Raw genomic sequence first — 18866 nt, 5'->3', positions numbered from 1 at the left:
ACTGTAATTACTGAGGCAAAGTAATTGTTCAACATGTCTGCCATTTCCCCATTATCAATGACAATATCTCCATTTTCAGCTTTTAGTGGGCCTACATTGCTCTTGACCACCCGTTTTCCCTTTATGTAACTATAAAATTTCTTCTTATTGATTTTGATGTCCCTTGCAAGTTTCCTTTCATAATCTCTTTTAGTAGCTCTTATAAGCAGCTTTGTGACCCTTTGCTGGTCTTTGTATCTATCCCATTCGGCAGGATCTGTGCTGCGTTTTACATTTTTGTTAGCCCTTTCTTTTAGTTTTATGCTTTCCCGAATTTCTTTAGTTGTCCATGGCTGTTTTTTCTGTGAAGTGGAGCTTTTTCCTCTCAGGGGTATATACTCGCTCTGTATTTCGTTAAATGTTTCTTTAAATATTCTCCACTGTTCTTCAGTCATTTGACTCATTAACAGATCTACCCAGTTTACCGTGGACAGTCTCTGTCTCATCCCGTTAAAGTCAGCCTTACCCAAGTCTAAAATTCTAGTAGCTGATTCGTGCTTTTCACTTTCAAACGCTACCTTGAATTCGATCATGTTGTGATCACTATTTGATAAATGTTCACGCAGTTAGGCTACCAATTAAATTTGGCTCATTACTCATAACTAAATGTAATATTGCCTGTCCCCTTGTTACATCTAGGACGTATTGCTGTAGGAAACTATCCTGAACACATTCCAGAAATTCACTACCTTTCTGACAGGTGCTAGTCTGCCTCTCCCAATCTATGTGTAAGTTAAAATACCCCATTAATACTACTCTGCCTTTGTTAAACACTTGCCTAATCTGTGCATTTTAACACCTCAGAACTGCTACCAGGGGGTCTATACACAACACCTATTACAGCTTTAGATCCTTTTCTGTTCCTCAGTTCTACCCATAAGGTCTCCACTGGATGCTTTCCCCTCATTATATCCTCCGTCACCAATGAGGTGATATTATTTCTAATCAGTAAGGCTACTCCAACTCCACTGCCATTTTCCCTGTCCCTCCTGTAAGCTTTATAACCAGGTATATTTAGTTCCCAGTCCCGACCATCCTGCAGCCACGTCTCCGCAATGGCCACCACATCATAATCTTCCATTTGAATTTGCGCCTGCAGCTCATCTAGTTTATTCCTTACACCCTGTGCATTTTTATATAGAACTCTTATTTGGGCTATACCCCCTAACCTGTCCCTTGGCACTGGTGCTTTATTCGCCTGTTTATTATTTCTCTCTTCTGGTTTAACCAGTATACTTCTTGCAGTTTTGCCATTACCTGCAGTTCCTGAAATAGGGTTCCTGACTGTTTCTTTACTCTATACCATGTGGGAGATCCTGTCAAATTAATTCCATTGTTGTTCTCACCTACAATTTACCAATTAAATAAATGTTTTAATTGCTGAGATTTCCATCTCACACAACAGGCTTTTTGGGCACTCACATATAACTGTCAGTAATTTTAGTTTCCTCCTTCAGCTAGTTATCGAACCAAAGCATCAGTAGGCATTTGAATCAGTGGTAACACTTTTGCCTCTGAATCAGAAGTTTATGGGTCAAAATGTAATATGGTTTTGAGCTTGTAACCTAAGTTAACACTTGTTTAGCACTGAAGGCATGCTGCAACGTCAGAGGTGCCATCTTTCAGATCAGAGGTTAAACCAAAGGTCCATTTGTTGTTCTCAAATAGGTATGAAAAAAGCACCTCTACAATCGTACAGTTCTTTGAATGTTTACAATGTGGAGGAATACTTCAGCAGGACATAATTCCAAGCTGACAAAGCCTTGTCTTAATGCTATCTTAATGACAATTCAAACAACAAATCCTTTTAACACAATCTAGCTGCACAATGCATGTACATTTCTTTCTTTCTTCTTTCTTTTGGGCCTCCTTATCTCGAGAGACAATGGATACGCGCCTGGAGGTGGTCAGTGGTTTGTGAAGCAGCGCCTGGAGTGGCTATAAAGGCCAATTCTGGAGTGACAGGCTCTTCCACAGGTGCTGCAGAGAAATTTGTTTGTTGGGGCTGTTGCACAGTTGGCTCTCCCCTTGCGCTTCTGTCTTTTTTCCTGCCAACAATATTTGGGAATCATAGTATATGCTCTTGAACATTCCATCAAACCAAAACAGGAGGAGGGACCTGGATTTCAAGCCATTCAGTCCCTCTGGAGAGGCTGCATTGGGTATCGTAGGGAATCTGAGCAGAGGGGGAATGGCTGAGGGTGAAACTAGGGGCTTCATTAAGCTTAGGACAAGTTTAATCCTGCTCTACATCTCTTTTCTTCTCTCATTCACTCACACACTCACTTGAATTTGGCTGTCCAATAACTGCACCTCTAGTGGACAATAAAGTCGGAAACTTCCACAAAACAACCAGTTAAGCAACAAGTTTGATGTCCTGTGATTTTCTGGGCCCCGCTCACCCAGTTTCCATCAGCAAAAATTCTTTTTCTGGCCAGAATTTCTAGCCAAAAGTCTTTGTCTTTTCAAATTAGTTGAAGCAAACAGGTTTCAATGTAAATTTAGAATATCTCATGTTCTCGTCAGAACAGCCATAATCAATCAATCCATAAATAAAAAGTATTTTTTATGTCATCATTTATCAAATTAAACTTTTATTTATTTTTACTTTTTGTGACTTCATAGTTTAATGAGAACTCCTGACACAAAGGGCTGAATTTTTATTCCTGGGTCGGGACCCTGATTCGGGTCCATTTCCAGGTCTGAACCTGCCTCGCACCAGCACGCAATGCAATTTTAATTGAGCAGGCCAGTTAGTGGTCAGCGGGCGAGTTGGACACCCGATTAGGCATGGTGGAAATGGGAATAGGTGGGACAGCAGGGAAGCAGGCTACATTTTAAAAGGATCCGCAGCCATTACTTTGGTACCAATTTAGGGAGACATGGCAGAAGGAGAGGACACACGTGCGTGCAGAAGGACAGGCACCCTGCCAGGGTGGCACTCTGCTTTAGCAATGCATCCCTTGAGGCTCTCCTGGAGGTGGTTTCAGCACGGCATGGTATTCTATACCCAGCAAATGGCAGGAGAAGGCCATCCAATCAGACCAAACAGTCTTGGCTGGAGCTGGCAGAGGAAGTGAGTGGATGTCGCGTGGTGAGGAGGACCTGGAGTCAATGCCGCAATCGCTTTAATGACCTTCTGCAGACTGGCAAGGTGAGTGCATCACTGCAAGCAGATAACAGGTCTGCAATCACAAGCATACACAGAAGTTGAGCAGCCTGAGGGCATATAGTCCTCCATAACAGTCAAAACATGTCTGTGGGCAAAACTCACATGACTAGCAAAAGTGCAGAAAGCAACAATGTGACCAGTGACAACACATGTGTTAGTGTAGCTGGATGGTGTGAGAGAGTGCACATTGGCCTTAACACTGACCTTCATAACCTTGCTGGAGAAAAGACACATAATGCCAGAGAACAGGCTCAGTCATGTGGTGGAGTAACGGCAATAGAGGAGGCAGCCCTTGAGCTGGCCAGGGTGGCAGCACATGAGGGAGTGGGTGATGGAGAGCAGGGAGTCTGTTCAACATAGGGTGAAGAGATCTGAACATCTTCAGGTGATGGGAATGGAGCTCTCTCATCCCCAGTTTCCTTCATGCCAAAGCAGTGGCTCCATGGGCCTGCTTCTGCTCTGCAGAAGAAGATAATGACAGAGGCGATTTAGTATAACCACTTTCCTGTTTCTCCCACAGGGTCAGATGTGGAGGGGGAGGCAATGCAGACCAGAGCGACAGCATTGGCATCATCTGCAGAGGAGGAAGATGCGAGTGAGCTTGAACCGTCACACCAGTCCATGTACCCTCCACCAACACAGACACACTCACCTCAGCAGAACCTCAAATGATCATAGAATGGGTGGCACAGGGTAAACGACACATCACAGAGGAGGTGCAGGAGGCAGAGGACACTATGGGCAGTCCCGCTTGGAAGATGGAGGGCAGTGATGCTGAGCCTTTGCTGTGACACACCAGACATTTCCTCATAGAGCAGCAGTGGAAGATTTGTGCCCAAATGTCAGAGTTCCCTGAGGTTGTGCGGAGTCATAGGCAGAGAATGGAAGAGTCCATCCATGACATGTGCACTGCCATGTCTCAGGCATATGACCATCTGAGTTCATCCATACAGTGGCCAACCTCTTGAAGAGCCTTATGTGATATCACGCTTAGTGAATGTGGAAACAGTGAACTGACCACCAGCCAATTAACGCCACTTTATGTAGCATTGACTAGTCAGTGGCACTGATGGCGCAAAGACGTATGGAGTGGATGCCAGGTGCGCCTCAGCTGGTGATTAGCTCTGATATTCAAACGGCCTCTCAAAGGGCTGAAGCAGGTAGTGATGAATGTGAGGAGACACCCCCTCTAGGGACACCTTCATCTTCTGACACCCTCTTGGCCCCTCTGACCGAGTCACCATCAATGCAGGAAGATGCTACGGCAGCAGCTGCCCCTGCAGCGTTGCAGGTGAAACTGAACAAGGCACAAGTCAGGAGTGTGATGGAATACTCTCCACTTGCCTGGATGAGTGCAGCTCCAACAACACTCAAGAAGCTCGACACTATCCAGGACAAAGCAGCCCGCTTGATTGGCACCCAATCTACAAACATTCACTCCCTCCACCACCGATGCACAGTGGCAGCAGTGTGTACCATCAACAAGATGCACTGCAGCAATGCACCAAGGCTCCTTAGACAGCACCTTCCAAACCCGCGCCCTCTACCAACTAGAAGGACAAGGGCAGCAAATACATGGGAACGCCACCACCCGCAAGTTCACCTCCAAGTCACACACCATCCTGACTTGGAACTATATCGCTGTTCCTTCACTGTCGCTAGGTCAAAATCCTGGAACTCCCTTCCTAACAGCACTGTGGGTATACCTACCCCAAATGGACTGCAGCGGTTTAGAAGGCAGCTCACCACCGCCTTCTCAAGGGCAATTAGGGATGGGCAATAAATGCTGGCCAGGCCAGTGATGCCTACATCCCATGAATGAATAAAAAAAAATTAGAAATAATTAAAATATTATACCTTTTAGAATTAAAGGTTGAATAAATGGTCAGGTTTGTAAGACTCACTGACATTCCCCTTTAAGAAGATAGAAAATTTCAAGATCCCTGTTATGAACTAGAAACAAGTTGGGAAATCCATTTGTGCCTCTGTTGTCAGAAGCTTGGAAGATATACACATACATTAAAATATCCTGTCAGTGAGAGGTAGCAATAAACTTAATTGGTTTGTGCAGACAAGTCGGCTCTGGAGGTTGCTTTGGGGTGCCATGGAAAGGACAGTTATAGATAATGAAACAATAAATGGAATGGACTCACAGGAACAAGAGGTTAAATAAACACAATTATAAACATTTTGACCAGATAAATGCTCACACTTCAAAAGCAAAGGAATTATTAAGTGGAGATGGTAATTAAAGATATGGATTTTAAAAGGAAGATAAACACACATTGAAAGGTCACATCTCTATGCTAAAAGGCAGATGACACTTCAGAAACAGTATAAACATGAGAAGTTTTGAAGCAATGATTAGAAGTGTTGAATCCTCAAACAATACTTTTCAACAACGGGGAATTTAAGGTAAAAAGTTTACTTTAAATTTTGATGGATATTCTGGATATTCTAAGACATTTTTGCTGTAACATTAGCAAGGTTAAACTTTTGGATTCTATGTTAGAAATAAGATTATGTGTTACATCTTTTAGTAATATTTGATATTGTGATATACCTATCCACTTAGAAGTGTATTGCATGTTAAATTCTTTAATAAATCTATAAAAGTTAATAAATCATGCAATGTAGCATTCTGTACACAACTACAAAGAACCCCCTTTCTGTGTCTCTTTATGTAGAGAGATACGTATTGAAGACAGTCCTCAGACCCTTATAATATCTGGGATATTTATGATTTAGCCATAGTTATTAAAAATTATTATCGGAAAGATGGTAATATTCTCTGTTGGCTTTCTTTCTTTGAGGGAAAGCAAGTTCAATTCTTTGGACCCAAATAAAGTCTCTATGAGAATTTGTCTGGTTTGAACTTGATTAAAGGAAATTCATAGGGATGTACTCCTGATTTGGTTTAGTCCCTATGAGGGGTTAAAGTCATAAATCACTTCAAAGCAGCCGGTTGTCATGCCCCCACTGGTGTTAACTTCAGAAAACTTGTATGGAAGGATAATGCTGAAATCTATCTTTACTCAGTTTCACATTTATTGTACAGAGTAAATGAATCATAAACATGTAATTCCTCACTCAAACCCTTCACTTGTCTCAGTAGTGTCTGCTTATAAGTGCTCAAGTAAGACCCCAATTAACACCTTCCACCTGCTTATATTCAAACAATTGATAAGCAATTAACAGATTAACAAAAGGCACCGTGGTGCCAAGGACTACCACCACAGGAATCTCAGCCTCATCCACACACATGCGAGCAGCCTGCCTTTACGTCAGACTCTTCCACAGGGAAGCACCCCATAACAGCGGCTGAGATCGGAGGCCTCCGCATGGGTAGTCTCACAGTTTGGCTCACTTGGTGACACTTATTATACTTTTGATATGTTTAAATGAATCAGTGTATTGCAATGAAGATGATTATGATGGCACCCAGACTTGTATGAGTTTAATGGTTGATGGGTTAAAGGCACATGATTATGAGATGGGTGACAGGTTGCATACAGTGTGGTTGTTGTCATAGTGTGACAGTTGTAGACTTGTCTTCCAGGCAATGTGGCGACCAGTGGAGTCTCTATGATTTGTCTGCATGTTGGATTCAGAACCTCCCCCATGGAAAGGTCAGATCATGATTGTCTTTCAGGATGAAGAGCCCTCAGGAGAAATGTGCCTGAATAGTGCGGCCCAAGCACCCTTATATCCTGATCAATGTCTTGAGGCCTCAACCAGATCTTTGGAGGTCCTTGTGAGGTTTGGCCACCTGCCTACTCCTGCTCCCCTCCTCTGAGGAAGTATGCAGCTCCTCCGCTTCTCCTTCATTGAGGTCCACACCTCTCTGGAGGGCCATGTTATGAAGAGTGCAGTGGACCACTACAATCAGAAACACCCTTGAGGGAGCATACTGGAGGGTGCATCCCCTCTAGCCGTCAAGGCACCAGAACTTCTTCTTGAGGAGTCGAATGGCCTGCTCAATAGTGGCCCTCGTGCTGAGTTGACAATGGTTGTAGCACCTCTGTGTCTCTGTCTAGGGGTGGTGTGTAGGTGTCAGCAGCTATCTCTTCAATGGATAGTCCTTGTCTCCTAGCAACCATCAATGTAGTCTCTCTGGTGGCATGAACAGCTGCAGCACCTGCAATTGCCTAAGAATGAAGGAGTCATGGCAGCTGCTCGGATGCCTTGCACAGACCTGGATGAAACACTTTCGGTGGTCACACACCAGTTGAACATTGAGAGAATGGAATCCCTTCCTGTTCATGAATGCCCCTAGCTGCTCTGCTGGTGCCTTGATAGCATATTGGTGCAGTCAACAACCCCCTGCAGCTGAGGGAGTCCAGTGACGGAGGCAAATCCCACTGTCCTCTGTGCCTGTGTGGCCCCATTGGTGGTGAAAATGTAATCCGATGCCGTCTTATACAGGGCATATGTGACCGTCCGTATGTTGTGATGGGCAGCCAACTGCAAGACGCCATTGAGGTCAGCTGCTGCTCTTAGAAGGACCCAGAGGTAAAGAATTTCAGCGCCAGTCACTTTGACAGACATGCCGGCATGACTGACAGCGAGGGAGGTGGCCCTCCACCAGGGCACACAACTCTGTTCCCATCTGCCTTGATAAGAGGCATCCTTCAGCAACACTGATAGTCTGTTAGACTCAGGAAGCTAATTTGTTGTCGGTATGCCCTATGTGGAGGGTATTATTTATTTATTTAGAGATACAGCACTGAAACAGGCCCACCGAGTCTGTGCCGACCAACAACCACCCATTTATACTAACCCTACAGTAATCCCATATCACCTACCTACACTAGGGGCAATTTACAATGGCCAATTTACCTATCACCTGCAAGTCTTTGGCTGTGGAAGGAAACCGGAGCACCCGGGGAAAACCCACGCAGACACAGGGAGAACTTGCAAACTCCACACAGGCAGTACCCAGAATCGAACCCGGGTCCCTGGAGCTGTGAGGCTGCGGTGCTAACCACTGCGCCACCGTGCCGCCCCATTTGCATTGCAGCCCTTTGTCCAACTCCTTTGTGTGCCTCAGCAGCACTGGCCTGCACTTGCTGTGTGACTGGCTGCTCCTCGTCACTGCTCATCCCAAATCCGAGAAGCTCAGCCCCATCTCCACGTTTGTCCTCCCTTGCCTCCAGAAGTGAGGTCATGGCTGCCTGGACCCCCCACCCCCGCTATGCCCCTGTAGGGTCATTCCTTCTCAAGTGCTCCAGAGCCTGCAGAGTTGGCTCTATGCGACCGTTGCACACTTAATGGCCACTGTTTGCCTTTGCCTGAGCAGCTCTCTGAGCCATTCCCCTTTAATGCATTGATGTTAAATGGACCCACTTCTGTGACTGGCTCACCACTGGGCTGCCAGCCCTTACTCAGGAACATAGTCATGAACCTTTGTGATCCCCATGCCTGCAATCAGAAATCGCTTTCAGCCCTCTAAGTGGCTGTTAATTGCCTCATTTCCATACTCAAGTGCTGAGCCGCCGTGTTTGGGCAGTTGGCCGGCATCCAGTTCCCGACACCTCCTCAAAAATCGAAGGGAGACAGGACCACATTGGAGAGCCGTCACACTGCACCTATATCCAATTTTACACATTTGCCCGCCTCTGGTCCTGCCTCCTCTGGGATCAAAAATTCTGCCCAAAGTTTCTAAATAGTGCTACCCTGCAGCTTTAAACAGTACTGATATACCTTATAACTGTAAACTTCCTGTCCTGGGTGACAGAAGCTTTCAGATGAAAAGATATAATTTAGGGAATCTGCTGAAAGTGAAAATTGATGTTACCAAATTTAATACTTCACTACTGACATAAATATTTGGAAAGTTTGGAATTTGTTGATTTCCCATTCCCCTAAATGCCTGTTGCGTCACACAGAAATTTACTATTTGCATTGTAGAGAGAAGAAAAGACGGTAATTAGATCTTACCTTCCTTGTTGTTCTCTGTGTTGTGGCCTGGACCACAAAAACATCGTAGGCACTGAACCACCACTGGTACATCTCACAGAAGAGGAGGAAATCACATTGCGTCGAAGGGACCTATTGAATGGAAAATCCCTGAAATCCATTAGAACAGACTAGTTTAAAAGCTCAAGTGATTTGTAATCTCCCTGCAGCTTGGGGACTCAAGTTTTATAATTGGCGATACTCATTGGCAATTTCTCATAATCTTTTCCCTTAATGGATTATGCTTCTTAAGCAAGGTTGATTTGTTTTTTGATTATTTGATGCAAAATGTTCATTAGGAACCACCAGTTTGCTGCTATAAAACTGCAGTTTCATTATGATTTAAAGCTCCCTCCTGCACAGGTTCACTGATTGGTCCTGACAGAGAAAGCCATAGCAACGTGTTGAGACGCACAGGTGCTTCTATGCAACAAATCATTGCTCATGTGGAAAGTAAACTTTGTGGCTTAAGCTCCCTTGTGTTGATTAAAAGCTCTGGTTTATGATGGGGACCAGTGGCAAAACAGCTCAGGGGTTGGAGACAGGAAATTGCTAGGTTTCATGAGAGTTTGTGACAATATGATTGTAGTTCTGTTATAGTTCAGGAATCTCCTTCCTCGCATTTTCCACAAGGGACACATGCATGACAACCTAATTAACAAATGACATCACGGGCGGCGAGCTCAAAACTGGCAGCTCGCCCGTGCGTGCCACACACCAAAGAGCTGCCACAATCTCATGAGCTGCCGCAGCTCATTTAAATAGCTCGGGCGACCCGCACCCACCCCCCAATCATGTGGAGCGGGTGGGCTGTCCGTCGCCGGCAATGGTGTCAATTGCCTGTCTGCAGCGCTGGTGCCATTTTTAAAGGGCAGCCAGCACTGCCAGCACATTTACATTTTTAGAGAAGTAACCCCCCAAAATTAAATAAATAAATTTATAATGCCCCTTTCCCACCCTCCCCCCAATAACCATTACAGTAACTATTTGCCCTTCCCCCCCCATAAAACATCTGACCTTCCCCCCCAAACTGCACAAAGTTTAAACGTCAACCCTTCCCACCATCTCCTACATCCATTACATTTATTTGACCCCATTTCCACCTCCCCCCCCCCACCACTTCTGCACTGAAAGTCTTACCTCCTGCCCTTCCCCACTAGTGTGGCGTCATGTTTCCCTAGATAGGGATTTGAAGGCATGGGAGTGCCGGCTGCCGTGCCAAAGATTGCGGAGGGCCCTCAAGATCGCAGGTAAGTCTATTTAAATGTATTCATTTTATTGATTTGAATATTTTAATTGAGATCTCGTCATGCCATGGAGTGTCCCCGCCACTGGGAGGATCGGGCCGGGCCCTCACGGCATCAAGGTTGGTGGCAGACCTCAACCGAAGACATCTTCGGCACCCCCCCACCATGGAAACTGACATCTGGGGGAGAACAAAATCCAGTCCCCTGTGTGGCACTTTGCCCCAACAACTCCTTTTTGATAGTAAGCAGTGTCATTGGGATTGAGTACACTTGATGTTTGTAACATAAGGAACAATCCAATGAACTACAATATTAAGCTGTATATTTTGGAAAAATCCATGTACTGGGGCACTGCGATCAAATAGAGGAATGTAATTCCAATGAGAATAGATTATTAAACTTTTGAATTTTTCTGAAGCACAATAATTACAATCACAGGTATATTCCTATCCTATAAAAACACATTTTATTTTTAAATTTTACAACTATAGAAAGTTAAAAGTCTTCTGCAGTCCACAAGTACTGTGCCTGCCCTTGTATGTGTACTATTAGGATGTAAAGGGTTAATGCTAAAGAAGGTAAGAGCAACCCCTCCCACTGTAAGAGTGATGATGTCATAGTCACATGAGGTTAGGCTAGAGAGAAGAGAGAGTAGCACGAAGGATGCTAGCTTAGGAAGCTTGATGAGAGTGTATATAGTATGATGTAAATAAGTCTGAGACTTAATCCAGAACGTCCCTGTTACGCTACTAAATACAACAACAACACACAACAGTATCAGATTAATATCAAAGGTTTTCAGAGACCAGTTTCCTGCCTGTTGTCAAACATTGGACTGCCTGATAAGCTAACATGAGACATTGGGATTGATTTTGGTGTGGAATGCCGATCGGGTAGGCGCTGGGTAGGGTGTCCAATCCATCTGTCCAATAACTTCAGTGACAGGCCCAATTGAATTTGGAGGTCATGCCCCATTAAATAGAACAGGCAAATTCACATCGCTAATCATACTGCTTATGGGCAGCGTGACCTTTGGGAGGATAGGAAATTCAATGCTCAACCTGGGTCTGCAGCAGAAGGGGTGGTCTGAAAGCATTGGTGGTTAAGCTGAACAGCAGATATAAATGGCAGGGAAATTTCATGCACACGCAGCTGTAACTGAGGAAGATGAACTTATGGAAGCTAAAACAACTCAAAACTCTCAAGAAAATGAAGAAAAAAATAAGTACCAGCCTTGCTTTCAGTTTGCCTGACTACAGCTGTGGATGACTTTATATAGTACTGTAAAAGCCTCCTCCTGACTTGCGCCACCCATTGTTTGTGGACAGATTGAGCAAGTAGAAGTGGCAGCACCGATTGACATGAAAATAGCATTGGGAGTCTTAATGATGCAAGTAAACTCCTATTTAAATATTTTAACTAGGCCCTTGCCTGGTACTGGCAGGAATGCTGGTCACATAAGTTGAAGTCTGTCCGAAAATCGGAAAAGGTGAACCTTCAATGTTACGCTCGCAAATTCTTTCCACAATTTTCATACCACTGCTGACCATTTACAGGTGCAAATCGGGTGTTAGCGAGATGAAAATTGACGAATGAAAATTTTAAGATTTCTCTTCAAATGGGAGAACAGAAATGGGTATTTTGGGACAAGCTATGTTCCTGTCTGACCTGTCTTTCACCCAGTTAGCTGCTGAAGAATACAGGTTAAACTTGATTTCAATGCAGTGGTGTAATGGTATTATCACTGGACTAGTAACCCAGAGACCCATGGTATTGCTCTAGGGACTTGGGCTTGAATCCCACCATGGCAGAAGGTGGAATTTGAATTCAACTTTTGGAAGCTAGTGAGTTCAAGGGAGGGAACAGCTATATCCTGGAGCATATCAACATTACAAAGGAGGAGGAGGTGTTGGAGCTTTTGAAGCATGTTAAGGTGGATAAATCCCCAGGGCCTGACCAGGTGTATACTTGAATGCTATGGAAAGCAAGGGAGGAGATTGCTGGGACCCTGGCAGAGATTCTTGTATCATTGTTTGCCACGGGTGAGGTATCAGAAGACTGGAGGATAGCTAATGTTGTGCCTTTATTTAAGAAGGGCAGCAGGGAGAGCCAGGGAACTACAGGCCGGTGAGCCTTACATCAGTGGTGGGAAAGTTATTGGAAGGGATTCTGAGAGACAGGATTTGTATGCATTTGGAAAGGCATGATCTGATTAGGGATCGTCAGCATGGCTGTGTCCGTGTGAAATCATGTCTCACGAATTTGATTGAGTTTTTCAAGGAGGTAACCAAGAGGATTGACGAGGGCAGGGCGATGGACGTTGTCTACATGGACTTTAGCAAGGCCTTTGACAAGGTCCCGCATGGTAGGCTGGTTCACAAGGTTCAAACACATGGGATCCAGGGTGAGCTGGCAAATTGGATACAAAATTGGTTTGGTGATAGGAGGCAGAGGGTGGTAGTGGAGGGTTGATTTTCAGATTGGAGGCCGGCGACCAGTGGTGTGCCACAGGGGTCGGTGCTGGGCCCTCTGTTGTTTGTCATATATATTCATGACTTGGATGTGAATGTAAGGGGCATGATTAGTAAGTTTGCAGATGACACCAAAATTGGTGGTGTAGTGGACAGTGAAGAAGGTTGTCAAAGGTTACAACAGGATATAGATCAACTGGGAAAGTGGGCAAGGGATTGGCAAATGGAATTTAATGCAGACAAGTGCGAAGTGATGCATTTTGGGAAGTTAAACCAGGGCAGGACATATACAGTGAATGGCAGGGCCCTGGGGAGTGTTGTTGAGCAGAGAGACCTTGGGGTGCAAGTACATAGTTCCCTGAAAGTGGCAACATAGGTAGAAAGGGTGGTGAAGAAGGCGTATGGCATTCTTGCCTTCATCGGCCGAGGCATTGAGTACAAGAGTTGGGATGTCATGTTGCAGTTGTACAAAGCGTTGGTTAGGCCGCATTTGGAGTACTATGTGCAGTTCTGGTTGCCGCACTGCAGGAAAGATGTGATTAAGCTAGAGAGGGTGCAGAAAAGATTCACAAGGAAGCTGCCTGGTTTGGAGGGCTTGAGTTATAAAGAGATATTGGATAGGCTGGGTCTGTTTTCCCTGGAGCGAAGGAGGCTGAGAGGGAACATGATAGAGGTATATAAAATTATGAGAGGCTTAGATAGGGTAGATAACCAGAGTCTGTTTCCGATGGTAGGGGTGACTAAAACTAGAGGGCATAGATTTAAGGTGGGAGGGAGGAGGTTTAAAGGGGATCAAAAGGGTAAATTTTTCACACAAAGTATAGTGGGTATCTGGAATGAGCTGCCTGAGGAGATGGTGGAGGCAGGAACAGTAGCAACATTTAAGAGGCATCTGGACAGGTACTTGAATGAACAAGGCATAGAGGGATATGGAATTAATGCAGGCAGGTGGGATTAGTATAGATAGGCATTATGGTCGACATGGACGCGGTGGGCCGAAGGGCCTGTTTCTATGCTGTATGACTCTATGACTCTATGACTCTAAACTGTCCTTTGCAGATAGTTCAGCTACTTACATCAGTGATTGCACTCATATGAATCAAATGAGCGAACTCAGGAAACTTGTGTATAGGCCTTTGCAAGTTCTGGTGGGTGCAAAACTGTTATTTAAAGGGGCTGCAGCAGTGTAACTCATTTTGAATAAATTCTAGGCTGTTGACAGAGTGCCTAGAGTTTGCTACCACAGATTTCTCTGGATGGCAGGGTGACAGTGACACAGGCACTTTTAACTCTAGCCATGGCTTTAACTAGGCCTGCTCAATGGCAGGTGTATGTGGGGTGCCGCGCTGTTGTGCATAACTAGAAGCCTTTTAGAATTCAGGTGCCTCTTTTTGCCTGGCAGCTGGGACCTGCAAAGAGCCTCCACTACTGCAACTGGCATGTGTTGTAATGTCTGTGCGGGCACGGGAGAGGGCTGAGAAGAGGATATTGATGTGTTGTGTCTGCTAAATAACCTGTAATTAGTAATTTTATATGTAACTAATATTCTTAGCAACTGATAACATATGCACAGAAAAATAATGTTTGCATTTAGTAAGGTGGTAAAATGAGTATAAAGCACTCTATTTGGTTTATTATATTAATATGACACAAAGCTGTTCAAAAAATCTCCAATTCATAATGTTAATTAACCAATAATATATGCTTATATTGTGTCCTCTGTTTAGTGAGCCATCAGTAAAAAGGCTACTGTAAGTAAAAGGAAAACTAAAAATAGAATTAACAAATGTTAATGTATTGTAAAAGGATTTCAACTTTCCTGCAATTAAGTTTTTATTAAAATTTGAATCAACTTGTTACTACTACATTGCATTTGTGTAATTATCTGTTTGTCCCTCTATATGCTGAATAACCTGTAATTAGGAACTATCTTAGGAAATTTACATCAATGTTAATGACACAAAATAAATATCTAATATTTAGTTAGGTCTTGGTCATGGCAAGCATAATAAAATAATACATTCAGATTCTATGTGAACTAGTACTGCAATAGTAATGGCAACAACAGGAGCTGTTGACAGATCACATCACTCAAGTGGCAGTGACTGAGTTAATGAGCATGGGTCTATAAGTTATGACCGACCGCTCCAGTCAAAGCCACCAGTCAAAATATACGATTCTGATTGTGCTGGGAGAAATGTACTGTTAACTCAATCCCATCCCTCCACAGATCGCCTAACATATCATTTTAAACTTTTCAAATTAAAGAGATACCCAGCCAAATTGTACCATCTATTAACCCCTGAATGAGGCTAACCAAACCAGGTGTTTTTAAATCAACAAATTAACTGTTTAATTAGGAAAATTAAATTGTTAAACACTACTAAAATATAAACAACATTTAAATTTGAAAAAATTTACATTCCTACTGGATGTGGAACAGTCCAAGGTCACTTGAAGTCCTCACAGCCGTCCAATGGGGGAAAAAGGTTTCTTCTACAGTAAAACAGTCCATAGTCTAATTCAGAAGTCAAAATAGTTGTTCCTTCTCCAGCGATGAATTTCAACAAGTAACAACTTGCAAACACTTTTTAATGAATCAATTTGGCTTTAGAATTTTTGAGGGATAAAAGATTATCACAGTCTAACTTCCCTTCCTTCAGTTTAATTTATCAGAGATCTCTGTTTTGGCTTGGCTTTTCAGAATTTTGAGAAAGAATAATAAACAAACAGACTAAATTCTCTTCCTTCAGTTTAAATGGTCTGAGACTCTCCTTTCAGGTGATAACACACAGCTGTCTGTCTGTTTCTCTCAGTTAGAACCATCTGTTTCCACAATAAGCCAGTTCAAAACTAATTGTAACAATGTATCTCTTGATCTCTGGTCCTGAATGGCTGTATCCTGGGCAACGAGAATGCACTCTTTGACTCAGTCTTTGAAGCTTGCTGCCTTAAAGCAGTACTGCTCCTTTTCCAGCCTTAAAGGCACACTGCATTCTTCCTAAAGAAACTACAGGATCATAACACCTCCGCTCCTGGTGGTATGAAACACCATTCCTGAAATGCGTTTCATTACAATGGGTAAAAAATACAAACTTGAAAAAAAACTGTGAACACATTTTTTTTGCATTTACGGGCATACACTTTTCTAAAATGTTAAGACTACAGCAACAAGTTCCACCAGAACATTTGGGCTTTAAATTTTCAAAATAGTTGTCCCAATTAACCCATTTCAAATTTACAAGCATAGTCTTCCATATGTTTTGTGTTTTCCTTCCAAGTGTCCCTAATGTCCATCACCTCAGCTAGGTGAACTGCACAGCTCGGAGCACTGACCACTAATGGGTTCACTATTCTCTGAGAAGTTTCTCAAGTACCCCTTAATCTATGTGGCATCACTTGACACTAGAAAACCCTGTCCGGTGTAACAGAAGCTGATATTTTTCTTACTCTGGGGTATCAAAGGAATTTGACAGGTTTCCTTCAACACATTTGTCTCTTTAAAACACATGGTGTTGCCCACCCTATCCATACAGTCCTTTAAATGAGAATTTGGGTAGGAATCTTCCTTCTGTATCGTAGTGACTTTTCTATAGTCTATGCCAGTTTGAGCCGACCCACCCCAGGTTTAAACATCAAGACCATCTGCAAGTTCCAGCTGTCCTGACTAGGTTCAACTAAGCTGCCCTTCAGCATGCATTGTACCTCTGCTTCCACTTGGGCGTGTCTGTCTGGACCAAAGCGACAAGGATGTTGTTTTAAAGGAATGGTCACCCTATACCCACATCATGTATGGCTAAGGTTGTACATCCTGGCTTATCCCTACAAATGTTTTGAAACATTGTGAAAATCCTGGTTAGGACTTCACGCTGTTTTGCCTCTAAGTGTAAAAGCCTATTGTTTAATTTTCCTAGCCATTCAATATTCGCTAATTGGATAGTTGGAGGTTTAATCTGAGAATTTCTAGGCTTGCTTCTGCCTTATCCTCATTATCCTTTTCCTTCTCAACAGTCCCGATTACCTGACATACCTGTACTGGCTTATCCTCCTACCTGCGGTAATATTGTTTGAGCATATTAATGTGACACAACCGGTTCTTCTTCCAGTGATCAGGAGTGTCAATCAAGTAATCTACCTTACCCACTCTTTTGCTAACTCTATATGGGCCACTGAACCGTGCTTTTCATGGTTCTCCCTGTGGTGGTAACAACACTAATACTTCATCCTCTGGTTTTAAGGTAGGTTGTGGTTTCCCACCATTTGACAGGTATGGCATGTTCTACAAAATTGTCTCACATCCTTTGTAAGACCTGGCCAGTAATACTGTCTGCTTATGTGTGATTTGGTCTTCCAAGTTCCCCTATGTCCTGCAAAAGGAATGTCGTGTGCTAACTTTAATAATCCTTGTCGATATTTAGGTGGTACAACTATCTGTTCAACAATTGTCCAGTCTTCATCTGCAGGTCTATGAGGCGGTCTCCATTTCCTCCTCAAAACCCCATTTGCCATATAATAGCCTTCCGGAACTCCTTTCGCCTCAGCTTCTGACAGCCATCTGTGCTGTTCGGTACATCTCTGCATCAGCTTGCTGTGCTGCAATGATAGACGATCTGTTAAACATCTCATTTGGATTAATCTAATTCCCCAAATAAGGTTTCAGATACTTGGTTATCTATTTGCGGTGTCCATTTTACCTCTGACAATGGATCCTGTTTAGCCATTGCTCGGGTAACTACACATGCAGGAAATATTCCCGGAACTTGTTCCTGTAATTGCTCCGTTTCCATAATTTCACTTGGTTCCTCTGTAACTTTAGGAGAAACTGATACTTTTGATCCAGCTAAATCATTTCCTAGGAGTAGATCAATTCCCTTTACTGGTAAACTGTCAACAACACCTACAGTTACTATCTCAGATATTAAGTCACTTTCTAGGCATACTTTATACAAAGGTACGGCTATACACACCACGCCAATTCCATTAACTAAAACTTTAGCCTTCAAGATACTGTCTGGTGGAAACCTTATATCTTTCCCCAGCAAGAGTGTTTGGGTTGCTCCTGTATCCCTGAGTATAATGATAGGTTTTCCTGTCTCACTTACAGGATACAGAGTTACTCTCCCCTTTGACAAAAATTCATTATAACTCTCAGGTATTTTATTCTTAACCTCTGCACTCCTTTTAGTTTTAGTATCTGATTTCACTTTCATAGCTGTCGTTAAAGCTATAACCTGGTCTGCTATACTCTCAGTCAGAGTCTTTTCCTTTGTACTAACTTTGCGTACCCCAACAAGTCCTATGGGTTTATCTAGCAAGTTCCAGCACTCTGAATGAAGATGACCCGTTTTGTTGCAATGGTAACACTTTGGCTTGTGAATCTCACTTCTACCCTCAGCTCTTTCCTTTCTGACCTTAGGAGGTGATCCTGGGGCATTCCCAGCTGCTCCTTCTTGTCCCCGGCTACTTGCCTTCCTTTCATTCTTCCATTTTCTATCCTTCTCCGATTTATCGGGGTGATGGACAAAATAGGTTGGCTTATTCACAAGCTCAAAATCATCAGCAATCTCTGCTGCTTGCCTAGCTTTCAAATCTTTCAGGTTATCTATATGAGTTCTCACTACTGAAGGAATGGAGTTTTTAAACTCTTCTAAGAGAATCAATTCTCAAAGGTTCTCATGTGGTTTCTATCCTTAATACCCGTATCTAACCATCAAAAGTAATTTGCTTCACCCTCTCAAATTTAAATATGTCTGCCCAACTAATCTCTGTAAGTTCCTAAACTTCTGATGGTAAGCTTCAGGGACTAACTCATACGCAGCGAGAATAGCCTTTTTTGCCATCTCACAATCTGCAGAAGCCTCTTCAGGAAGCATAGCATAAGCTTCATGAGCTCTGCCTACCAGACTGCCCTGAATAAGCAGTGTCTAGCTTTCTTCTGGCCATTTCATTTGTTTGGCTATTTTTTCAAAAGATATGAAA

General features: G+C 43.4%; 1 protein-coding gene across 3 annotated transcripts in view; it reads right to left on the bottom strand.

Annotated features, from left to right (window-relative positions):
• The window catches only part of s100p (S100 calcium binding protein P), a 59409-nt gene that overhangs the window by 21053 nt on the left and 19490 nt on the right, over window positions 1–18866 (bottom strand). For 2 of the 3 annotated variants that reach the window (XM_068042249.1, XM_068042250.1), the window contains one exon: window positions 9152–9262. In XM_068042249.1, the coding sequence (XP_067898350.1) occupies window positions 9152–9262 (111 nt within the window). Of the gene's footprint in view, window positions 1–9151; window positions 9281–18866 lie in introns of all 3 variants that reach the window. The other variant, XM_068042248.1, reaches the window with a different exon arrangement.

This window comes from Heterodontus francisci, chromosome 11 (assembly GCF_036365525.1).
Source record: "Heterodontus francisci isolate sHetFra1 chromosome 11, sHetFra1.hap1, whole genome shotgun sequence".
NCBI classification, from domain to species: domain Eukaryota; kingdom Metazoa; phylum Chordata; class Chondrichthyes; order Heterodontiformes; family Heterodontidae; genus Heterodontus; species Heterodontus francisci.
The sequence above is the reverse complement of the archived record's forward strand: the minus strand, read 5'-3'. Positions and strand labels throughout refer to the sequence as shown.